The 27310-nt window shown below is 40.5% G+C and overlaps 1 protein-coding gene across 2 annotated transcripts in view; it reads right to left on the minus strand.

The window, feature by feature from the left end:
• Positions 1–27310, minus strand: part of TBC1D22A (TBC1 domain family member 22A) — an 811105-nt gene that overhangs the window by 574275 nt on the left and 209520 nt on the right. For both annotated transcript variants that reach the window (XM_075342553.1, XM_075342552.1), the window contains exon 8: positions 8316–8430. In XM_075342553.1, the coding sequence (XP_075198668.1) occupies positions 8316–8430 (115 nt within the window). The remainder of the gene's footprint in view (positions 1–8315; positions 8431–27310) is intronic.

The following is a 27310-nucleotide window of genomic DNA, read 5'->3' on the forward strand; positions in this document are numbered from 1 at the left end:
GCAAATAGTCCAATAAGTATACTGCACATGACCGGAAGTGCTAGGAACTCCAGATCATGCCCAGTGCGCATCCATCCACCTCCGGCCACCATCAAGACTGAGGTATGTACGGCATCGCTGCACATTCATTAACATGTTAGCACACCCACAAGAGCGTGCTAACTGCTAACATGCTATGTGGGCCGACTAGCCAAGGGAAGTAATGTCCGTGCGACTAGTCGCTGGCCTCAAAAGCATATAAGAAACAATCTTTAGAAATACAATACTTTTTTTCTAAAGATCCCTTTATCTATGCTAGTGTATACAGGGGAGTTTATGCAGGGATTAGCAATATGCACCCAGAACTGCTTGTGGTTTTTATATTTATTTATATATTGCACCTGACAGGTTCTCTTTACCCATTAATATGTGACTGTGCACAGTAAAGCAACGATTGCTTGGATAAAGTTTGTGAAATTACTTGCACTTGGGTAAGGTATTACTTGTAGTATAGCCTGATACATAGATACAAAATAATACTGCGTTCATGAAAACATTTGTTGTTTTGTTTGGTTTTTTTTCAAAACATTTTTTGTAAATGTAATTAGCCATATATTAACATTTTCAACTAAATTTTGGCAAACAAAAATCATTCCCTTACATAACCTAACATTTTTTTTTACGTTCTTGCAATTTCTTACAAAGTATAGTAAATTACAGTATGGATGTATTACACAATATTGTAATTTAATGTAAAAACATTAAAATACTATATCAGTATTAGGCCGGTTTCACACTTGCGTCGTATTGACAAACTGAATCCAGCACACATGCAGTACAGTTCATTTATTTACAGTGGAAGTGCGACACCATGTGGACACATGCAGTTGTGTATGAAGCACACAATAGCATGGTGTTGCGCTTCCACTGTAAATAAATGAACTGTACTGCATCTGTGCTGGATTCAGCTTCTGTCAATACGACGCAAATGTGAAACCGGCCTTACACAGAACAGGTCAAAGATTGCAAGGCGTATGTAATAATAGTTCAAAGGCAGAAATATGAATTGTGAAAATATGATCTCATAGTAATCTTAAATTAAAGATCAGGAACGCTACATATCATAATGTAGAAACTACGCATCAAAAACGTGAAAGCCTTGAAATGCAATCAGCCAGTATACAGGGCAGACTAAATAAATTATGCAAAATACAATTGTGAATATATTAGTTCCCTCACACAGTGAGATTTCATGAATGGGAATATATACATACACACACAGACACACATATACACATATATATATATATATATATATATATATATATATATATATATATACACATACATACATAATATACATACACACATATATATATATATATATACACATAAACAAATATATATATTCGGTGTGTGTGTGTGTGTGTGTGTGTGTGTGTGTGTGATATGTATACAGTGCCATGAAAAATTATTCATACCATATGAACTTTTCCACATTTTTTCACATTATACTCACAAAGTTAAATGTATTTTATTGGGATTTTATGTGATATACCAACCCAAAGTAACAAGCACTTGTTAAGTGTAAAGGAAATAATACATGGTTTTTGTAAATATTTTAAAAATTTAAATTTGAAAAATGTGACGTGAATTTGTATTCAACCACGAGTCAATGCTTTGCAGGACTGCACTTCACCGCCGTTACTGCTCCAAGTGTTTTGGCGTATGTTTCTAGCATATTTGCACATTATATTACACACTAGCTCTAGCTCTGTGAGATTGGATGGAGAGGGACTGTAAACAGCAAATTCCAAATCTTGTCAAAGATTCTCAATGGGAATTAGGTATGGACTGTGACTGGGCCATTTAAACACAGGAATATGCTTTGATCTAAACCATTCAATTGTAGCTCTGTCAGTATGTTCAGGGTTGTTGACCTTCTGGAAAGTGAATCCATACCCAACTTGAACTGTGTTTTTTACAGCTCCTGAGAGTGACCATGGGGCTCTTGTCTATTCTCCAATTAGTCCTCTCCTTGCTTTGGATGTCAGTTTAAGTGGACAGCCATGTCTTGGCAGGTTTGCAGTTGTGCCATACTGATTCCACTTTTGAAAGCTGGATTGAACAATGCACCTGAGATGCACCAGAGCTTGGGGTTTCTTTTGCAACCTAATCCTACTTTACTCTTCTTCACAACTTTATTCCTAACCTGTCTGATGTGTTCATTGGTTTTCATGATGCTGTTTGATTCCTAATGTTCTCAAAATAACCTCTCAGGCATTCATAAAACAGCTGTAGTTATACTGAGAATAAATTACACACAGGTGGACTCAATTTATTAATTAGGTGACTTCTGGATTCTATTTAAGGGAATCAAACTTCAGCTGGCTGAATACAAATACACATCACAATTTTCAGATTAAGATTTCTAAAATATTTGGAAAACCATGTATCATTTAGTTATTTACACATACTTGCTACTTGGAGTTGGTATATCACATAAAATCCCAATAAAATTAAGTTTGTGGATGTAACGAAGCGAATGAAAGTGAAAAAGTTTACGGAGTAAGAATACTTTTTAAATGCACTGTATAATATACATATATGTGTGTGGGCGGCACGGTGGCTCAGTGGTTAGCACTGCAGTCTTGCAGCGCTGGGGTCCTGGGCTCAAATCCCACCAAAAACACCATCTGCAAGGGGTTTGTATGTTCTCCTCGTGTTTGCGTGGGTTTCAACAGAGGTCTCTGGTTTCCTCCCACGCGCCAAAGACATACAGATAGGGACTCTAGATTGTGAGCCCCAATGGGGACAGTGTTGCCAATGTATGTAAAGCGTTGTGGAATTAATAGTGCTATATAAATGAATAAAATTATTAATTATATATAAAATTAATATAATATACACACACACACATATATATATATATATACGCACATTATATATATATATATATATATATATATATATATACACATATACATACACTGAATATACACATACATATATAGATTATATATATATCTCAATAGATATTGATGCACCTTTAACTTGTATTTTGCAGTTATCGTAATTAACATGATGAACGTGTGTGTGTGTGTGTATATATTACAAATTATATGTACAGAAATAATATACATTATATGTATAAATATTCACACACACACACAACACAATAAATGTACACACATTAATCCTGTTAAATATCTGCAAAATACAAATTAAAGGGACAACAGCATCCAGCTGTGCTGTAATTGCAGATATTGGAAGGATGACTGTAGTGGTCATGTTAACAAAAAAGACTAAGCTATATTAAGCCATGAAAACACTAGCCCGCCTGTATTTTGAGAGAAGATAAATCCGTATTTGTGTTCACCTATGATCTTGACACAGATGCTACTGCATTAATAGTCACTTGGGTCCTACAATGCAAGTTGCTGGCAAAGTAGTTAAGACAAACTTATTTACCACATTAATTAAATGGTCTATTTAACATGGAATATCAATTCTCTAATCACATCTCAGCTGAACTTCTTATTTCAATTAACAACTCTAAAGTCTTCCAACAGAGATCCAACTGCTCTAGGATCATTAAGAACATTTTCATTATCTGTCAAATGAGGGAGTAAAAGGCAAAAACTGCAAGCACTCTCAGGAGTAGGCCTCTACCCTACTTAAGAGATGATTAGGGAGTAAGCAGCAGTAGTTCTCATTAGTTGCTTAGCAATGAATAGACCGCCAATGAAACAAGAATTGGAAACAAAGAAAAAAAGGTGTTTCCATGCAAATCCAAACTCAAGGGCAGCTTGCCCTTTTCCATTAACACTAGACGTGACTTTTCCACACAGTGCAATCTTCAGGAGTCAGGGAAAGGTGAAATTGGGGACTGGAACCGCATCTCCGATTAAGAGCAGCTATACCTTCCTGCATAACCGTTAGCGGCTGTGTCCTTGGGAATTTGTTTAGGAGTATACTACATAAACTTTATGTTGAAAACAACAGCTGCGCCTTACATCATCCATATATACATGAAGCTGCTGGTTTTCTAAAAGCCAACGTAAGACTGACTAGCAATTAGCTCCTGCTTGTCTATGGTCTATGCCCAGTTAGGAAATGGAAAGGGAAAAAAAATAAAAATCGCAGATCATCAGCATAAAATAATTACAAAGCATGAATGGATTAATAATGAATGGCAAAAAGGAAAAGCAATGTAACATCATGAGCTTGGTACCCTACACATAGACATAAAGTTTGTAATACACACAGAACATGTTGAACCTGTAACATCAATTAGAAAAACATTTCTAGAACATTAGAAAAAAAATTACATTTACAGATTTAGTAATTCTAACAATAAAAGCATACATTTTTAGTACAGACATTCCTAGAATAGTTTTCATACTCCATATGCAGAGCCCCTAAGTGCTAGAACAGTAGAAACACTCTAAAGTGACCACATTTTGTAAATTACACCCCTCAGGGAATTCATCTATGGATGTAAAGACAATTTTGTCTGTGGAAAACATCCATGGAGTAAAATGCAGTGAATGTTGCAGAATTAAAAAGTACATATAAGACCTTGTAGTGCTCAGTACATTGTAGTGCCCCTACATTGTGTCCAGCTGGTGCTCATTGAGACACAAAAACTGTAAATTAAGCGGGATTTCTAAGTACAACAAATGCCAAACATGTGGATGGTAACTGTAGTGAGTTCAGTATAAATGTGACCCACGCCATACTGAGATCTTTGGGAGGCAGAATAAACAAATCAGCAGCAGTTGAAGAATTGGCTTTATCACAATATTTTTTCTCCTTTCACCATGCAGTATAAAGGCCCAGTCACACACAACGACTTACCAGCGATCCCGAAAACGATGCGACCTGATAGGGATCGCAGGTAAGTCGCTAGGAGGTCGCAGGTGAGATGTCACACAGTCAGATCTTACCAGCGATGCAGGAACAATACAGGTCGCAGTAGCGACCTGTATAACGATCTCAGCAGTTACTGTGACCCTGTCACACAGTGTCAAACACAGCGATGCGTCCTGCCCAGCAGGACGTCGCCTTTGAAGAAATTGACCTGGACCATTCTGCAACGACTAGAGATCTCACAGCAGGGGCCTGATCGCTGGTAAGTGTCACACATAACGAGATCGCTAACGGGATCGCTATTGCGTCACCAAAACGGTGACTCAGCTGCGATCTCGCTAGCGATCTCGTTATGTGTGACAGTACCTTAAGTAACAGAGCAGCTTTATTTCTCAGATCAGTATGATTTCAGCAATACCAGTTTTATATAGTTATTTTTCGGTTTGGCTACTATCATACTAAAAAACTTTTTTTTTTTTTTTATTTTACAAATAAAGATTTTTTTTTGCATCTCTAAATTTTGGAAACCTTTTTTATTTTTCTGCAGTCATGTGAAGGATTTTTTTTTGCGGGATGAGTTGGAGTTTTTACTGGTACTAATTTGGGCCACACAATATTTTTTTAAAAGATACACCCGTAAAAGATTGAGGTCAGCGCTAGTACCCATATAAACCAATAGTTAGATTTAAGGCAAAATCCCCACTCACTATGCCTGGATTGATAAATAGTTTATAAAATACATATGAGCGTATTACCTATATGTATATTAAATCGGCGCTAAACTAAGGTTGAAAAAATGTTTTTAAATTTATTATAAGTTTAAAATTGGAAATCTAGTTTACTGTTTAAAAGTAGGATTATAAGGTTGCAAACCGACAATTACAATACACACATATTGCACATTTACAAAGCCTACACTCTAGAAAGTGGAGCCCCGACTGGCGGCTACCATCTTAATTAAAAAGTTTTAGAATTTTTTTTTTTTTTTTGGAAATGAACAAATTGTCCTCTATATCCCATTTAGTATAGGATTATCCAGAAATAGAGGCTTAGTCCGCAGAATGAATATTTAAGGTATTTTAAAGTAGAGTATATAAATAGATAATCGTCCCACTTATATTAAGAGCAGCATAAATTCGTATAAATATTGGAGGGGTAGTCATATTCAAGGGTAATATACAATAATATATGTATATTACCCTTGAATGTGGCTCCACTTTTTAGAGTGTAGGCTTTGTAAATGTGCAATATATGTGTGTATTGTAATTGTCGGTTTGCAACCTTATAATCTATTTTTAAACAGATTCCCAATTTTAAAGTTATAATTAATTTAAAAAAAAAATGTTCAACCAATAATAACCTTAGTTTAGTGCCGATTTATTATACATATAGGTAATACGCTCATATGTATTTTATAAACATAATATTTTTTGATCGCTTTCTCTTCTGCTTTTTGTGAGACAGAATCAAGAAGAAACAGAAATTAAGTTTGTTTTTTTTTACGCCATTCACCGTGTCATAAATGTGAGACAATAACTTTATTTTATCATTTATACTGCTTACTTTTTTCTTGGCTTTTATTTTTCTTTTAATGTTTTACCGCTTTTATGCCATAAAAACAATTTAATATAGAAGAAATAATTGTTTTGCATTGCTGCATTCTGAGAGCTATAGCTTTTTTATTTTTTTGGTAACAGAGCTTAGTTTTGCAGGACAAGATAAACTTTTCAGCTATACCATTTTTATTTACATATGACTTTTTGATTGCATTTTATTCCACTATTTTGTCAGCTGTTGTGTTGTTACCAAATGTGTGTACTTTAATTGGTTTTACACATATATACATAATTATTGGTATAATATTTCTTTTCATTTATTTTGTTATTTAATTTCAGATTTAAAAAAAATAATATTTTTAAGATTTATTTTTTTTTTACTTAATCCCAATATGGGACATTGCGTTTATTACTCTGAGTTCTGGTATAATAGATAGCAATGCCCAAGCCTTGCAATACATCATAACGTTCAGTACTGCACTGACAGAAATGTATTCTGGCATGGCCTAACAGGCTTGGCATAGTTTTCTGACTCGGAGATCGTCATCACAATCTTCAGTTGCTATAGCAATGATCAGGTCCCCGTGATCACGTCGCAGTGGTCCCGATTGGGTGGGAGAGGGATCGCACTCCCTCTCCCAGCTCCCAAACTGCTGCGATTGCTATTGATCGTGAAAGATAGGGGGTTAAACAGCCAGAGGCAGTGCAAGAACCATTCCTGGCTGTGATAGCCAGAGTTCAGCTATAACCTATGTTGAACACCTGGCGGTGATCGTACGGGCACAGATCCTGTGCCTGCATGATTGCCATGAGGTACATTTTCTTAATTTTGCAAGAACCTCTTCCTGACCATGACGTAAAAGTGTATGTCAAATGTCGTGAAGGGGTTAAGGGATGCAATATCTAAAAGACTCAGCTGTGATGGTGGAGGCGGCTTGTTTAGTTATTCAATGAGCAACAAGTCAGCTGCTTTCACACTCTGCTTTGGTTAAGTACTAGAAATGCCATCTTGTCTTGCACAGGACCAAAAGGGAAGCGCACCTGGTCTACCTGAATTCTATTAAGTTATCTGCCTTCCCATCTCAGAACCATACTTTATTTTTTTTTAAAATGTAGAAGCTAGATATATCGTAAAAATGCCCGTTAAAAATGCAGGCTCATGGATAGCTACCTGCCATTTTGTATTGTATTGTAGACATTAGTTAAAAATGCATAATGATTCTTGCAAAAAAATTCTTCTAAAGCGAATCTGTCATGTGAACTTAAATGCAATTAACCCTCATATATGGAGTTAATCTGCAGTGTAATAGCATTTTGAACCTGCCCGGCACCAACACTTAGAACCCCGCTGCCAAGAGGAAACTAACTTTGTTCTTCCTGACAGAGTTTGGTTTCCAGTCATTGGGGTGGCGTCGACACGGGTTCAGTCACTGCTTAGTGTATAGTGAGCGGCAGGTGAACCCGCACCACCAGCAATGCCTGATACTGAGCAGTCACAGAACCTGTCCTGGTACAACCCCTATGACTGGAAACCAAGAACAAAAAAAAACTTAAAATAAATATATAATAACCAATCCTTTGCAGCACTTGGATTTCTAATCTTACACCAACATTAGTTTAGTGGATCCCAGTGATGAGGACTAGTACCTGACACGATGGCAGAATCAGTCAATGGCTGCAGCACTGACGCATCATTTATACCGGTATTAGTACTGAGGTCACAAGCAGATGTGTGAAAACTGTTACAATTGGTCAGTGAATTCGCTGTTTATTATCAAAAATTATTTTAAAAAAGGTTTAACTGGTGCTTTCTAAGAGGAGTCACATGAGAATGAGGCTTGAATAATATACTACAGTATTATCACTCTGGAATAGAATAATAACCAACATGTTCTTGTAGTAACTTACCAATGTAGTCCCCAATAAACACCACAAAGAAGGGTGTGACAAGGTCATTTATACCCTGGACATATCCACTGGCAGGATGTCGGATTGCCCATATAAACAAAATCCTTTCAAATATCTGCAACATAAAAAAAGATCAACTTAGATTCCACAGATTAGACAAGTATGACAATCTGCAGCCATTAATACGAAAGGCACGTATTTTATCACTAAATACAAATATTGATAAATTACTAATAGAAAACCTATAAAAGAAAACACTTCAGTTAGTTGTGTCCGTGGTTTTTTCTTTTGGTATTCTTTCAAAATAATTTTTGACACACAGAAAGACAAAATCTTCAGCAGATAAAACAGTGATCTTATCAAAACTGCAGCAAGCAGCTCAGTAAGTGACACATCACTGGAATCAGGGTCTCTGCTCTAAATTGTGTATCCCAATGTGTCCAATTTCTGTTATCAAATACTCATAAGAACACCAGCCACAGGAGTGCCATCATGACAGGCACAGGGGTCTTCAGTAGACCCCCTGGCTGTCATGGCAACCCATCGTTGTCCCGTGATTGCATCGCAGCAACGCTAACGTTACAACCGTACACCCCTTTGCAGAAGAGCTGTAAATGCTGCTGTCCTAGATTGACAGTGACATTTAACATATTAACAGCCACAAGCAGAGCTCTGATCCTTGCACAGATGATAGAGGCAGATGATGGCTAAATAATCACAGCTATCATCTGCTGAAAAAGTTAGGGGAGTCGGCATATTACGTACCAGTACATCTTATGTCAGTAAGGAGTTAAAGAGGTTGTTTGTTTTGAACAAATTTTTTTTCTTATGTTATTGTGGAGATCCATGGGATCAACTTTAATATGCAGGGAAGATGGTATTGCGTGTGGATGTACCATCAAAACGCCCCCCCCCCCCAAGCACTGGTTAATAGTGGAAACCTGCTCTATTCATTTGGAATAGCACTGTAGTATGTGAAAATGGGTTTTCAAACCAGAGAACTCTTCATTAATACACATAATTCATTATAGAATAATTATAGTATGAATTCGTATTTAATGACAACGCCAGAACATCTTTAGAAAAAGAGAATAACTTTTTAATTAATAGACAAAATAACTGAAGTTTAAACAATTATAAAGCAAAAATTTAATTTTAGCCCTAGATTTTATATTTTCACACAGGAAACTGGGTAACAATGGCACGAATATATGTCACACAATTTCTGCTGAGCTAGGCAATACCCACCATATATGGATGTCCAGTACTGTGGGGGGGGGGTATTTTGTAGGGAGTAATATATATTTACAATTTTTATAAAACTTTTTTTTACTTTTTAACTTGGTCCCTTGTTTGAGACTAACTATTATTAGTCTGATCACTGGTGCAATGTAGTGCAATGTACACATATTGCAATACAATTACACCTGTCAGTGAGACACTGGTAGAACACCTGTTAGGGCGGCTTTGCATGTTGCAACATCGCACGTGCGATGTCGATGGGGTCAAATCGAAAGTGACGCACATCCGTCGTCACTTTCGACATTGTAGTGTGTAAATTCTAGATGAGATGATTAACGAGCGCAAAAGCGTTGTTATCGTATCATCGGTGTATTCTCCGACATTTCCATAATGCCGGTGCCGCGACAGGTACGATGTAGTTCCTCGTTCCTGCGGCAGCACACATCGCTGTGTGTGAAGCCGCTGGAGCGAGGAACATCACCTTACCTGCCGCCGGCAGCTATGCGGAAGGAAGGAGGTGGGCAGGATGTTACATCCTGCTCATCTCCGCCCCTCCGCTTCTATTGGCCGCCTGCCGTGTGACGTCGCTCTGACGTTGTACGATCCGCCCCCTTAGGAAGGAGGCGGGACGCCGGCCAGAGCGACGTCGCACGCCAGGTGAGTGCATGTGAAGCTGCCATAGCGATAGTGTTCGCTATGGCAGCTATCACAAGATATCGCTGCTGCGACGGAGGCGGGGACTATCGCGTGCGACATCGCAGCATCGGCTTGCGATGTCGCAGCGTGCAAAGCTCGCCTTAGACCATGCTCTTGGCATGATCTAACAGGCCATCATGGTTGACAGATCAGGAGGTCATTATATGACCTTTTGCTGTTATGGCAGCCATCAAGCCCCCAGTGACCACGTCATGGTCCTGGGCGTACTGATCGGGTGAGAGAGGGGGCCCCCTCCCTCTCTCAAGCTTTAATATTCTGGAATCTCTATTGATTGTGGCATTCAGTGGGTTACAGCAAGAGGCGGTGTGCAACAGCCCTGGCTGTGACAGCAGGCATTCGACTATCACTTAAACCAAGCTCCCGGCAATGATCACGCAGGCACATATCACCAGCACGTACTGTTATGGCCATTTGCAGGAACACATTGCAGTATAGGACATACAGGTATGTCCAATATCGGGAAGGGGTTAAACATACTTTAAGTTATTCCCACACTGCCTAAGACAGAGTTATAACTGCAGTCCAAAGGGAGGGTTTGGGGACAGGGTTACACTTGAACGCCCCAATAGATATTTGGAATCTAAGGCGAGCTTTACACGCTGCGACATCGCTAGCATTGGCTAGCAATGTCGCGTGCGATAGCACCCGCCCCCGTCGGTGGCACGATATGTGGTGATCGCTGCCTTAGCGAACATTATCGCTACGCAGTGTCACACGCACATACCTGTGCAGCGACGTCGCTGTGACCGGCAAACCGCCTCCATTCTAAGGGGGTGGTTCATTCAGCGTCACAGCGACGTCACAGCAGCGTCACTGAACCACCGCTCAATAGAAAAGGAGGGGAGGAGATGAGCGGCCGGAACATGCCGCGCACCTACTTCCTTCCTCCTTTTCTGGTGGACGCAGGTAAGGAGATGTTTGTAGTTGCAGCGGCGTCACACATAGCGATGTGTGCTGCCGCAGGAACGACAAACAACATCGTTACTGCAGCAGCAACGATAATTGGGAATAGGGGGGGATGTCACCAATGAGCGATTTTGAACGTTTTTGCGACAATTCAAAAATTGCTCATAGGTGTCACACACAACAACATCGCTAAAGCGGCCGGATGTGCGTCACAAATTCCGTGACCCCAACGAGATCGCTTTAGCTATATCGTAGCAAGTAAAGCCACCCTAATTTGCAACAATATAATCATAGTATTAAGGAATTCAAAACCCCACACAGAAGGCAGGACCTGTGGAGAAACAAACAGTTAATGGGTAGCTTGAGACGAAATTGGCTTACTAGAACACATCCAGAATAATGCCATAGGGATGTAAGAATATACATATTTTTTTAAGTATTTGTGAATTCATTGTAGGTTATTTAAAATCCTAATAGTCATTCTTTTATTTTACCATAATTCAAATGAATAAAAAAATGTTACCCTATTATACAGCTTCTTGGTTACCACCATTGCAAAGCCTAATCCATCACAATTGAGCAGTTTTTAACCCTCTCTTTTCTCCTAATTCAGTAGTTCATATTGTCTGCAGATATAGCAAGACTCATATGTGATAACAACTAGGGAATAACAAAATACATGCACATAGACTGTCCCTATAAAAATGTCTGCAGATATAGCAGCAACTTCACAAACAGTGGGCATGGCTTGGTGGAGCAGGTGGGGTGACCCCATAGATTTATTAAAACCAGCAACAAAGCCTAAATGCCGCTTTACAAGCTGCAACATCGCTCAAGCGATCTCGTTGGGGTCACGGAATTTGTGACGCACATCCGGTCGCTTTAGTGATTCCGTTGCGTGTGACACCTTTGAGCGATTTTGCATCATTGCAAAAATGTGCAAAATCGCTCATCGGTGACATGGGGGTCCATTCTCAAATATCGTTGCTGCAGCAGTAACGAAGTTGTTCCTCGTTCCTGCAGCAGCACACATCGGTACGTGTGACACCGCAGGAACGAGGAACCTCACCTTACCTGCCTCCCGGCCACAATGCGGAAGGAAGGAGGTGGGCGGGATGTTCGTCCCGCTCATCTCCGCCCTCCGCTTCTATTGGGCGGCGGTTCAGTGATGCAGCTGTGACGTCGCTGTGGCGCTGAACGAACCGCCCCCTTAGAAAGGAGGCGTTTTGCCGGTCACAGCGACATCGCAGGTCAGGTAAGTAGTGTGACGGGTCTGGGTGATGTTGTGCGCCACAGGCAGCGACTTGCCCATGTCGCACAACCGATGGGGGCGGGTACCCACGCTAGCGATATCGGTCACGATATCGCAGCGTGTAAAGCGGCCTTAATATAAATTAATCTGCAAATCTATTTTTTTTGTTTCCAAAAATTGCTAATTTTTAAATTACAATTTACAGGCACAATTTACAGGATAGCATTTGATAATAAATAACCTGCAAGAACTGCTGCAAACTATTCATTAATATTTCTAATTGTAATTCTGCTAACATTTCTAGAAAGCATTGCGCAGCACGTGCTAAGGTTCATAAGAAGATCCTGCACAAAATTTGGGAATCCACCAGTTTTCTTGTAAATATATGTTGTACATACAAAATGGAATAATAGTAGAACTGATCAATGACGCCAAACCCCCCACAGTGCCGACTCAGACTATGTTCTACATACACTGACAGTGCAGTTCAGCCGCAGCCCAGACAGCACTCAAGCTTTATCATTTAACTTATTTTTTTTTCCACTTGAAGAACTATAATAGGCATCTAAAATGATTTCTCACCTTCAAATGTAATATTGAGCTAAATATGCTAAGTCACAACAATTTCAAAATAAACTGCATATTCCTATGCATTATTCATAAAACTATATTTATGTTTTTATGTCTAGTTTTCCATGGTGTGTGAAAACGAGATAACACTTTCCTTCTGTATTACATATTTGAAAGTGTCCTCTGACTTGCTGGGGTATTTCATATTTGAAAGATACTGTAATGAACCACTCAGACTGATTTGCATTAGTTTTCTATTTGAAATGACAGGTCAGTACAACACCAGATCCACAGGAAAATGTGTACAAGTGACAATGACATTAAAAAAAAGAAAAGAAAGATCAATTCCGCACACATTCAAGTGAGTTATCATATAAACCACATAAACTTAGACTAGACAGTCGAAAAAGTGGCAAAGATATCAGTATTTCAATATAAACCACATATTGGTTGGCTTTATTTACCATAATATTTTGCACAAAAAGTGTCACAAATCGACAAATTTTAATATAGTGTTTTGTTGGACACTTTACAAAACGTATCTTACCGTATTTTTCGGATTATAAGACGCACTTTTCCTCCCAAAAATTTGGGAGGAAAATGAGGGGCGCGTTTTAAAATCCAAATGTAGCTTACCAGGTGCTGCCGGCACTGGTCAGTACGGTGCTGTTGTGTGCATCGGGCTGCGCCACTCTGCTCAGCTCTGTTCTGTGCTACTCGGCGCAGGGCTGCTCTGTGCAAAGGGCGGTCATTCTGAAGATGCCGGTGGTCGGCGGTCAGGGATTCAAATAATGGCACCTAGTAGAGTCAGCGCCTGCGTAGATGGAGCTCTCAGCACAAGCTCTCATCTGCGCACGCGCAGACTCCGGCCGCCATTATTTGAAGCCCTCACCGTAGACCGCCGACATCTTCAGAATGGCCGGGGACTCACCGCCCCCCGCACAGAGCAGAGCGGCATCACCAGCCCCGCACAGAGCGGCGTCACCAGCCCCTCACAGAGCCCAGTCACCAGCCCCGCACAGAGCGGCGTCCGCAGTGAGTATCTAGGCCTCCCTCTGTACCATTGTGAGCACCACCTTACTCCAGTACCGCCTCTGCCTTCTGTGACTCCCGCTCCACTGCTGCCCCCTCTCCCTGGTAAGACACCACCAGATTATAAAACGGACCCAATATTGTTTTTTGCACCATATTTTTTTCCAAATTTGGGGTGCGTCGTATAATCCGGTGCATCTTATAAAACAAAAAATACAATAATTACATAATTCGCATGAGAACAGTTTTTGGTACAAATTACAGCAGAATTCTTGCACATTTAGGTTAATAAAACACCATCAATATTTTTACTTCCGGTCATTTTTTACAACCGTTTGTGCCATGGATAAAATTTCTTTTTACTTTATTTTTGTCCTCGCTTTCTTTCCAGAGTCATAACTTATTATATTTTTTTGTCAAAATAGCTTTTTTGAAGGACAAGTTATTGGCTATATTTGTTTCAGAGAGAAAAAAAAAAAAGCAGTGAAAGGATAAAAAAAAATGCAATTCCAACATTGTTTTATGGGTTAATTTTTTATAGTGTTAATTGTGCAGTAGAAATTATCAGCCAATATGGTTCTTCGCGTCTTTACAATTACGGCGATACCAATCTTGTATACTTTTTTTTATTATTCTAGTAATACAAAAAAAATGGAAATTTGCAAAAAAAAAAATAAATAAATGAATAAGGAATAAATATTCATTTTAATTTTGTCATATTCGGAGACCTGTAACTTTAATTTTCCATCACTTTAGCTCCGCAATTTGAAGCGCGAAGAATATTTTGATTGCTTTCTTTTCATTTTTTGTGACAGATGCGACAACTGAAAAATAGCAATTCTGACATTTCATTTTTTTTTTGCTTTGCAGTGTTTACCATATGGGATAAATCATTTAATATGTTGATAGATTGACTTTTACGATCATACGGAATAAGATCTTTTTAATAACTATTGGAGGAAAAAAGGTGAAGTTTGACTCCCAGAGGGTTTTTTCATTTTTTTTATGTTTGCGCTTTGAAATCAGAGCTTTAGTGTAATAGCAGCTCTTGTCACATACAGTGCTCTGCATTAATTATAAGCATTCGTCAATACTAGGGATAGAAGAAGAGCAGTGTTTTTAATGATACTGCTCTCCTCCTACTGTACAGTAATCACTGGAAGTTAGACCGGTGTGACCTGATTAGGCATGAATCCTACCATATCACACGTTGAAAGCCAGTTTAGAAATCCTCTGGTCGCCTTTTTTTTTCCCTGTATGATGCTTCCTGCTTAAGGGGAAGATGCCATCACAAAAAAAATTCAATGACTGAAAAAATGTAAAGTATTAATGCTTTAATGTGGAGTGAAAAGAAAAGGATGATCCGGCACAAAATCTCCTTAGGTAAAAACATTCAAAATTTATTGAAGCATCATTAAAAAATAGCGTGAAGACCAAGTATCCACTCAGATGGAAAGCATGGAGGTCATGATAACTTTACGCGTTTCGGACAGTTATAAAAGCAAAAAAAGTCCTTAATCATAAGTGTCTCATGAACACTGCAGAGCTACTGAAATAGACTAATCTGATGAATGAGTGGGAGGGAGGAGTGGAGGTATGCTAATTACATGCAAACATCAGGTGGAAGTCAAAGTTAATGGAGTTACTCTTCAGTTAGGGTTATGTGATTAATATATGGAGGAACTACAAGTGCAGGACATAATATACCCGAGCCCTGAGCTCTGACAGGAGGAACTAGGAGTGCAGGACACATTATACCCGGGCCCTGAACTCTGACAGGAGGAACTACAAGAGCAGGACAAATTATACCCGGGCCCTGAGCTCTGACAGGAGGAACTACAAGTACAGGACACATTATACACGGGCCCTGAACTCTGACAGGAGGAACTACAAGTGCATAATACATTAAACCCGGGCACTGAGCTCTAACAGAAGGAACTACAAGTGCAGGACACAATATACCCAGGTACTGAGCTCTGACAGAAGGAATTACAAGTGTAGGACACATTATACCCGGGCCCTGAGCTCTGACAGGAGGAACTACAAGAGCAGGACAAATTATACCCGGGCCCTGAGCTCTGACAGGAGGAACTACAAGTACAGGACACATTATACACGGGCCCTGAACTCTGACAGGAGGAACTACAAGTGCAGAATACATTAAACCCGGGCACTGAGCTCTAACAGAAGGAACTACAAGTGCAGGACACAATATACACAGGTACTGAGCTCTGACAGAAGGAATTACAAGTGTAGGACACATTATACCCGGGCCCTGAGCTCTGACAGGAGGAACTACAAGAGCAGGACACAATATACACAGGTACTGAGCTCTGACAGAAGGAATTACAAGTGTAGGACACATTATATCCGGGCCCTGAGCTCTGACAGGAGGAACTACAAGTGCAGGACAAATTATACACAGACCCTGAGCTCTGACAAGAGGAACTACAAATGCAAGACACATTATACCCGGGCCCTGAGCTCTGACAGGAGGAACTACAAGTGCAGGACAAATTATACACAGACCCTGAGCTCTGACAAGAGGAACTACAAATGCAAGACACATTATACCCGGGCCCTGAGCTCTGACAGGAGGAACTACAAGTGCAGGACACATTCTACCCAGGCCCTGAGCTCTGAAGGAGGAACTACTAGAGCAGGACACATTATACACAGGTCCTGAACTGTGACAGGAGGAACAACAAGTGTAAAACACATTATACCTGGGCCCTAAACTCTGACAGGAGGAACTACAAGTGCAAGACACATTAAACACAGCCCTGAGCTCTGACAGGAGGAGCTATGAGTACAGGACACATATACAAGGGCCCTAAGCTCTGACAGGAGAAATAACAAGTGCCGGATACATTATACCCGGGCCCTGAGCTCTGACAGGAGGAACTACAAGAGCAAAACACACTATACCCGGGCCCTGAGCTGTGACAGGAGGAACTACAAGAGCAAAGCACATTATACCCGGGCCCTGAGCTCTGACAGGAGGAACTACCAGTGCAGGACTTTTTTTGCTTTTATAACTGTCCGAAACGCGTAAAGTTATCATGACCTCCATGCTTTCCATCTGAGTGGATACTTGGTCTTCACGCTATTTTTTAATGATGCTTCAATAAATTTTGAATGTTTTTACCTAAGGAGATTTTGTGCCGGATCATCCTTTTCTTTTCACTCCACGTTGCCTGTTACCGGTTGGGATAAACCGAAGGATCCTAGGCACCCGCTAGGCTGAACAGTCTGGGCAGCAGGTGAGCTGAAGTTTTCTTCCTATTTACCTCTCCATTAATGCTTTAATGTTCTGCTTAAATATTATCATTTGTTTTCAATGGGGTAAAATATGAAAAATAATTTAAAAAGTTTGATATTTTCCACTTTTAAACATTATTGGGAGCAGAATGCTGAAAATCTAGTGTACAACTAGCTCACTTACAACTCCAGTAAAAGTGGGAGGAATCTGTCCTCGTGTGTCTGATGTCAAACCTCCCCTCCCCTTCAAGGCGTTTGCAAAATTATAAGGGAGGATAAAGTTTAGGATTACAGTGCGGAGCCATTTTGTTGGGGACTGCAAAGTGATACTGAACTGGGGAAAATGTCACCGAGGACGACTGGCATAGTGCTCCAAAGTATAACTCGTCATATATAGCGCTCCATAACTGTGCCCCACGTAGTGCCCCATAACTGTGCCCATATAGTATAGCCCCATATGTATATGTGCTCATATAGTAGAATCCAAATATGTATATATGCTCATATACCAGGTTTTTCCAAAAATAAGACATTGTCTTATACTTTTCTTTACCCTGAAAAAAGCACTAGGGCATATTTTCGGGGTAGGTCTTATTCTTGGAGAAATATGGTTGGGGGCAAGTTACCTCCGAAAAAACCAGACCACCCCGTTTTCAGGAGATCCATACTTACAAGACTCCGGACATCTGCATGGCTCCCAGGTCCTCCTGTGATTTTTGGCAGGTACTCCCAGCAGGTATGATCCATGCTGCAAACCCTGCTCTTTTGGTTGACACATACACATACATCAGATCGCGCACACACACACACATCAGATCACAAACACAATCACACATCAGATTGCACACACTCAGCACATCTCGCAATACCGTTCCACCACAGATCCGATGTGTTCCACCGCACTGCGTCTCAGGAGTTTCTGCCGGCCAGAAGAAATCGGTAGCGCTGGATGTGGCGAGTGTGTGTGATCTGATGTGTGTGTGGGTGTGCGATCTGATATATCCTCCCACTTGGCATCTGGTGAGTATAGACAGCGGACACCCTGCAATCACAATAAAGTATCCTGCAGTATTCATTAATTTTTTTAACTGCACGGACACTTCATTATTTAACCAAGACTAGAGCTTATTTTCGGGGTAGGGCTTATATTTAAGCCTTGCTCCAAAAAAGACAAAAATTCCTGTTATGGCTTATTTTTGTGGGAGGGCTTATTTTTGGAAAAACACATTAGTAGAGCCCCATATGTATACATGCTTATATAGTAATGCCTCATATGTGCCCCATACAGTACACAGCCCTGTTATATCAGTTTGCAGTGATATAGCAGAAGTGTGTCAGTGTGTTCAAAGCACAGCAGTGTGATGATTTCTCTGCTATGCTCTGAACGCGGCAACGGTGAGTGGTGATCTGCAGCCTTGTATTGTACTAGTGATGTCAGGCTGCGATCACCGCTCCACGCCGCATGTACTCACCTCAAACCTCTGCTCCTGGCAGCTCCTCCTGTCAGTCTGGTGACCCGGCAACTCATACTGTCAGCGCTTAGAGCACAAAGCGGTGACAGGAGGAGCTGCTGGGACACCAGGCTGACAGGTGGAGATGCTGGGAGTGGAGGTCCAAGGTGAGTACATGCGGTGGTCAGCAGTGATCCCAGCCTGAACTCATTAGTACAATACCAGACTCAGGCTGCAGATCACCGCTCGCCGCCGCCGTGCTCAGGGGGAAAATGGAGTGCACAGTAAACAAGTAAACACTGTGTGCAGAATTATTAGGCAAATGAGTATTTTGATCACATAATTTTTATACAGTTCAGACCAAACGTTTGGACACACCTTCTCATTCAAAGAGTTTTCTTTATTTTCAGGACTCTGAAAATTGTAGATTCACATTGAAGGTATCAAAACTATCAATTAAAACATGTGAAATGAAATACTTAAAAAAGTGTGAGACAACTGAAAATATGTCTTATATTCTAGGTTCTTCAAAGTAGCCACCTTTTGCTTTCATTACTGCTTTGCACAATCTTGGCATTCTCTTGATGAGCTTCAAGAGGTAGTCACCGGAAATGGTTTTCCAACAGTCTTGAAGGAGTTTCCAAAGATGCTTAGCACTTGTTGGCCCTTTGGCTTCACTCTGTGGTCCATCTCACCCCAACCATCTCGATTGGGTTCAGGTCTGGTGACTGTGGAGACCAGGTCATCTGGTGTAGCACCCAAACACTCTCCTTCTTAGTCAAATAGCCCTTACACAGCCTGGAGGAGTGTTTGGGGTCATTGTCCTGTTGAAAAATAAATAATGGTCCAAATAAACGCAAACCGGATGGAATAGCACGTCGCTGCAAGATGCTGTGGTAGGCATGCTGGTTCTGTATGCCTTCAATTTTGAATAAATCCCCAAGAGTGTCACCAGCAAAGCACCCCCACACCATCACACCTCCTCCTCCATGCTTCACGGTGGGAACCAGCCATGTAGAGTCCATCCGTCCACCTTTTCTACAAAGACACCGTGGTTGGATCCAAAGATCTCAAATTTGGAGTCATCAGACCAAAGCACAGATTTCCACTGGTCTAATGTCCATTCCTTGTGTTCTTTAGCCCAAACAAGTCTCTTCTGCTTGTTGCCTGTCCTTAGCAGTGGTTTCCTAGCACCTATTTTACCATGAAGGCCTGCTGCACAAAGTCTCCTCTTAACAGTTATTCTAGAGATGAGAAAGTGTGTCCAAACTTTTGGTCTGTACTGCACATGTTGTCCTACTCCAAGCTGTATAAGCTTGAGAGCCAACTACCAATTAAGTAAATCAGGTGATGTGCATCTCTGTAATGAGGAGGGGTGTGGTGTAATGACATCAACACCCTATATAAGGTGTGCTTAATTATTAGGCAACTTCCTTTCCTTTGGCAAAATGGGTCAGAAGATAGATTTGAGCTCTGAAAAGTCCAAAATTGTGAGATGTCTTGCAGAGGGACACGCCAGTCTTGAAATTGCCAAACTTTTGAAGCGTGATCACCGAACAATCAAGCGTTTCATGGCAAATAGCCAACAGGGTCGCAAGAAGCGTGTTGAGCAAAAAAGGGGCAAAATAACTGCCCATGAATTGAGGAAAATTAAGCGTGAAGCTGCCAAGATGCCATTTGCCACCAGTTTTGCCATATTAAGACAACTTCTTCAAGCAGAGGTACAGGAAGAAGTCGGTATCGTTCAAGAAAAACATGATTTTCATGCAGGACAATGCTCCATCACATGCATCCAACTACTCCACACCGTGGCTGGCCAGTAAAGGTCTAAAAGATGAAAAAATAATGACATGGGCCCCTTGTTCACCTGATCTGAACCCCATAGAGAACCTGTGGTTCCTCATAAAATGTAAGATCTACAGGGAGGGAAAACAGTACACCTCTCGGAACAGTGTCTGGGAGGCTGTGGTTGCTGCTGCACACAATGTTGATCGTAAACAGATCAAGTAACTGACAGAATCTATGGATGGTAGGCTGTTGAGTATCATCATAAAGAAAGGTGGCTATATTGGTCACTAATATTTTGTGGGTTATGTTTTTGCATGTCAGAAATGTTTATTTCTAAATTTTGTGCAGTTATATTGGTTTACCTGGTGAAAATAAACAAGTGAGATCGGAATATATTTGTTTTTTCTTAAGTTGCCTTATAATTCTGCATAGTTACCTGCAAAACAGATATCTTCCTAAGATAGCCAAATCTAAAAAAAAACACTTCAACTTCCAAAAATTTTAAGCTTAGATATTTATGAGTCTTTTGGGTTGATTGAGAACATAGTTGTTGATCAATAATAAAAAAAAAATCCTCTAAAAAATACAACTTGCCTAATAATTCTGGACACAGTGTACACTCTGGGCCCCACAGAGATGGTGCTGATCCCTTACCTCTGCATTGATAGGACAGCCCAGGAGGCATGTCCAGGTCACAGCAAGAAGCAGTCATAGTACAGGAGATGGGGTCGGACACCGACTATTATCTCTATGCACAGGGGCTGCTGTATTTGCGGTGTGTAACTGTCGTTACACACTGCAAATGCAAGGTGGCAGCCCACAGTGTTTGAATAAAAAATAGAATTAAATAAAAACTATAAAATAATTTTGTATTAAAATAATTGATTACACAATCAATAATTATTTATACAAAAATTGCAATCATGGCACCTTCCCTTTAAGGGTACATTCACAAATGCGTTTTTTTCCTTCAGTTGTAATCCGCCGTTTGAAGATTGATTGAAGATTGAAGATCCGTCTATGAAGATTGTGCCTAATCCATGCCCACGTGGCGTTTTAAAACGCAGCGCTTCGGCTACTGCCGAAGCGCTGCGTTCTAAGAAGTGACATGTCACTTCATTCGTGCGCTTTGCATGCGGCCCCCGCTCTATGGGAGGGGCTGCATCCAGAGCACATGAGAATCGGGTTTTCAGTATGCACTGTTTCTGCATCGATTTGAAGCGCACGTGTGCTGTGCAAATCGCTGCAGAAATTTCTGCAGGGACAGAACACAACGTGGGCACATAGCCTAAGGGTATATGGGCTAGCTTCACATCAGTTTTTCAGAACATTTGGATAATCCAGGTATGTCTAGCATACACTTTACAAATAACTAACAAATGTTGCAAGGTCTTTGCAACCTAATTTTCTAAAAGTATGTGGCAGAATATCAATAGATACATTGGTGATTGAATTTTGTCAGCTCTTCAAAATTTTCCATAATTAAGTATAAATTGTCTAAAACTACATCAGAGTGCCACATACCCATAAAAAGTAAAGTGAAGCAAATCAAACAAGGGAGTCAAAAACATATCAGTCATTTTTTAAATGGGGAAAATTATTTAGTATCTTATGTCTAAGAATGGCAAAAGTAAGTGAATCTTTGCATTTTAGTATCGGTTATGACCTCCATGTGCATCTATATATTTCCCATTACTTTGATTGGCTTGATCAACCACTTTCTTTCGAAATTTAGCTCATGAGTATGTCCTGACATTTCCCTTAGAATTTGCTAATATAATTCAGAATTCACTGTTTCTTCAATTATGGCAAAACACTTGGCCCAGAGGGAGCAAAAGAGACCCAAGCCTAGATACTACCATCTCCATGTTTGACAGGTTCTATACAGAGGTGGAATTTTTCTGCAAACATAATGCGTGTTATTGAAACAAAGCAGCTCTATTTTGGTCTCAGTCATTCACAAAACATTGCTCCAAGAGCCTTCTATCTTTTCCAGTGATCTTTAGACCACTAAAAGAAGACAGAATTTTTTTTTTTTGGCTTTCTCCTTGCAACTCTTCCATGCTCGCCATTGTTACTCAGAGTGGTGGACTCATGAACTTTATTAACAGATAATTTGAGAGGCTCTTTTTTGCTTAGAGGTTACCTTGAAGACTTTGAAGACTGTTATATGCTTTGCTCTTGGAGTGAACTTTGTTAGTTAACCACTCCTGGAGAGAGTAATAATGGTCTTGAACATATAAATTCTGATGACGGATTGGTGGAATCCAAGCTCTTTCAAGATGGTAATGTACCCTCTTCCAGTCTGATGAGCATCAACAACTCTTCTTATGAGGTCCTCAACAATCTCCTTTCCTTGTGTCATGATACACTTCCACAAATATATGTTATGAGGGTCAGACTTTAACAGATTCCTGTTATTCAAATAAAACAGGTCCACCCACTAACACCTGATTGATAGGAAAAAAAAAAGACTAAAATTTCACCTTCAAAATATCAACTAATCCTAAAGTTTCTTCTGACACTTAAGACATGTGATATTGGATCACTTTCCTCAAAAAAATATTAGCCTTTTGTAGTTTTTTTTTTTTTTTTATTATTTGGTTCTCTTCACTTTTAGATCAAATTTAACCCCTTAACAACCGCCAATATGCCTTTTAACGGCAACAGCTAAGGGCCCTTATTCCTCAGCGCCACTTTTTTATGGTGCTTAGGAAAAAGGGTATAGTGCCCCCCAGTGTCGGAAAATCTCCATGTTTTCAGCTACTGGGAGTAGCTCAGACCCTGGAGATCACGATTCGTTTCGTTTTTTGCAGGTCCATGGTCACGTGATCTAAAATTGAATGCAGCACTGGTAAAAAAAAAAAAAAAAAAAATGATTTCTCTCCCATCTGACATGATCAAACATGAAATGTCCTCCCCCAGTCCCTCTGTGTCCCCTGGTGGGGCCAAAGTACCACCCTATCCCTTTCCTATTCCTGACCATCTAATATGGTGGGCACATTAGTTGTGCACCCGCCGCAATCATTGTCCTGCTCTGATTTCTCTCCAGTCTGCCATGTCAGAGCAGTGAGACTGCAGTGATAGCAGTGCGGTGGCGTCACTGACGTTACTGCAATTCATAATGCCCTCGGTCTCTGCAGGCAAACTCCTCAGCAGAGTGCCTGAATTTCCAGAACATGGAGGATGCGTTCTCTGAGCGTGCCCCACATATCCTGGAAGGTCGAATCGTCATGGGACCTCCAAAATGGATTACGGCGTATCGCATTTTTGTTTTCCTTGAGATTTTTTTTTCCAAAAAAATGGTGAGAGGGAATGTTTTGGAGAGTATTTTTTCAAACGAAACATTTTTTTGTCGCCTTTATTTTTCTTTTATTACTGACTGGGTTAGTAATGTCAGGTATCTGATAGGTGCCTCGGCATTACTAGACCCTGGAACTTGAAGGCAGCTGACATTACACAGCTGGTATCAACCCCTTATATTACCACATTTGCCACCACACCAGGGCAATGGGATGGGCTTGTGCAAAGAACCAGGATTAGTGCATCTAATGGGTGCACCACTTCTGGGGCGGCTGTGACCTGCTATTTCCAGGCTCCTCCATACACTGATCTCGGTCAGATGAAGTGGACCCTCTTTCCCTTCAGAGGATTCCCTCAGAGAGGCTTCATTAACAAAATCCATTGTTTAGCAGCCTTTACAAACACAGAATCCTGTCACTGCAGAGCACCTCACCCGGGGGTTTCTTCTCACAGACTGCCATGTGCCAAACAAACTGTTTCATTAAAACATATGAGACACTCCCACGGGTCGAGGTATGTGGATAGCCAGACCCACCCATCTACTCAGCTATCCATAAACCTGGCCCTTGTGAATGCCTTAACAAAACTTAAGGCACTATGGGTACCAGCATAGAAATTCCAGGTTTACATCCCAGGGGGACAACCACAATTTACAATGTAGCCAGTCACCATCTTACAGTTATTACTAATTATATATAATAGGTTGGATTCTATTACCGTGCCCAAACAATTGTGGCAATTATGGCGAATAGTCAAACATGGTAGAGGACACTAAAGTGTTCAAATTATATGAATGAATTATTGTAGTTTTAATTAGTAAGCATCAACTTTCCAGGACCTAAGAAAATCAAACCTTAGCTAGATCTCACATCTGAATTTCAGAAAATTGATTCTACAATCAGGAGAAAGACACAACTTCCTCTAATCCCAATTTGTTTGATCTTTCATAAAACAGTGAATTAATGAATCCTTGGAACTCAAAGAAAAACATGGAATGGAAATAGAAACAAAGTTCAAAAAGTTTACCATCTGCTTAAAAGGATATATGCTATATTCTGAAATTTGACGTTTTGTAAATGCAGAGCTTGAAATATGATTGGCACATTTCCAACAGGTTTTAAGCGGGCTTTACACGCAGCGATATCGCAAGCGATATCGCTAGTGAGGGTACCCGACCCGTCAGTTGTGCGTCACAGGCTAATCGCTGCCCGTGGCGCACAACATCGCTAACACCCGTCACACTATACTTACCTGCCTAGCGACGTCGCTGTGGCCGGCGAACCGTCTCCTTTCTAAGGGGGTGGTTCGTGCAGCGTCACTAAGCGGCCACCCAATAGAAGCGGAGGGGCGGAGATGAGTGGGACGAACATCCCGCCCACCTTCTTCCTTCCTCATTGCGTGCAGCCGCAGGTACGATGTTGTTCCTCGTTCCTGCGGTGTCACACGTAGCGATGTGTGCTGCTGCAGGAATGACAAACAACATCGTACCTACAGCAGCAACGATAATCGGGATAGGAACGACTGGACAACGATCAACGATATCGTGAGTATTTTTCATTGTTAACGGTCGTTCCTGCAGTGTCACACGCAACGACATCGCTAACGAGGCCAGATGTGCGTCACAAATTCCGTGACCCCCAAAGACATCTCATTAGTGATTTCATTGCGTGTAAAGCCTGCTTTACTTTGCATAATATTAATGAATGTTGAATGGCTAAAACCTAATCACTTATCTCCGTATGTAGGTCATCATTATTTTATGGCAACAATTAGCACTCAGAGTATTATGTACATTAAGGTTCAGAAAGAAACATTTACAGTGTCCACATGTCGGCAGGCAAATATAATTACTGACCACGAGATTAGTCACTTTCACCAATATCAAGGTGTGCAGGAAGGATTTATTCACTTATCTATAGCAATGCTCACTTGCTATTTGCTTCACAGCCCTGAACAGATAAGAAATGTAGTGCAGGAGAGAATGGAAGACTTTAGGAAGGGAAAGTGAGACGAAAGAAAGGAGGAACAAGTGTAGAGTTCAGAGGACAGCAAACATAAGAGAAATGTGATGTTTCAAATGCATTCATTGTGACTGTGATGGATATAAAGAGTGAAAGATAGCATTTAACAAAGGAGCGTTAACATAAAATATCTTTTTTACACTCATGGTAACCCAAAGGTCATCTCAATAGTCAGCAAGCTCCACTGAGTTGGACAAAGCAGTGAAGTTTAACACAGAACAGAGGAAAATCCATTTCACTTCTAAAGCTTGTGTTACATAAAAAGTGCCGCACTACTAACTGATAAAAAAAAGGTACAGGGTAGATAGAGCCAAAGACAAATTGGCATGTCTGGGAAAAGGTTAGGTACATTTAATAAGAATGTGATTTCCCATTAAGCCAGTCTGTGGTACATGGATTCGGTAAGATTTACAGAACATCAGGCAATGCAGACGTAATTACATTTGAATGGTCACAAGGTTTCAAGCTCCGGAAGAATGAGTGTAACATATCAGTCTTGCTGAAAAATACCTGACGGATCCTCTTCAGTATTTTTATGCAATTGTAACATATTTTAACTGGTTTAGGTTTTCAAAGAAAAAAAAAAGAAAAAAATATATATATGCTAATCGTTAAAGTAATTAGCTCAGTCATGAAAAATGCCAATTTCCTAAATGTAAACTGAATCAAACTACAGAAGGGCAAATGTAACAATTCTGACTAACACATGCACATTATAAGCCTAAACTAGACAGTCTGAAAATCTCATTAGCTCATGCTGGATGTTAACTTTGAACAGATTGTGGTCTAATATTACACAACCTTTTAAAACTCTGGCGCACTTTTAGACATTTCTTTGTGTGAAAGTTTTGCCACGCATTTAGCGCATATTGAGCAATGTCCCTTTTTTGTTACTTCCCTTTGTTTTTCGAGTTACAAAATGTGTCTAAAACACAATATGTTTGCAAAAGGTCATGTAACCGAATTCACTGTGTTTTTAAAGGGATATTTTCAACATGTGTCAGCACCTTGCTTTACTGTCTTTTTCACTTACTTGTTGCTGCATAAAGGTGGGCACTTCTCCTTAAGTGACCATTCTGATTAAGTAGCTTCATCCTACTGCTGAGCCTCTGCTTGCTTCTGTGGCGCATTAATAGATGGTCAAAGCTTGTTCTGAAGTGTACAATTATCACTATATTTTTGCAAATAGCGACAAAATGGCCTTTGAACAAGTGTAAAGGGTGCTTTACACGCTACGACATCGCTAGCTATAGCGATACGCGCACGTAATGCGCGATAGCACCCGCCCCCATCGTACGTGCGATATGTGGTGATCGCTGCCATAGCGAACATTATCGCTACGGCAGCGTCACATGCACATACATTGTCCGCGACGTCGCTGTGACCGCCGAACAATCCCTCCCTCAATGGGGAGGTGCGTTCGGCGTCATAGCGACGTCACTGCAGCGTCAC

Source organism: Anomaloglossus baeobatrachus, chromosome 4 (assembly GCF_048569485.1).
Source record: "Anomaloglossus baeobatrachus isolate aAnoBae1 chromosome 4, aAnoBae1.hap1, whole genome shotgun sequence".
NCBI lineage: Eukaryota > Metazoa > Chordata > Amphibia > Anura > Aromobatidae > Anomaloglossus > Anomaloglossus baeobatrachus.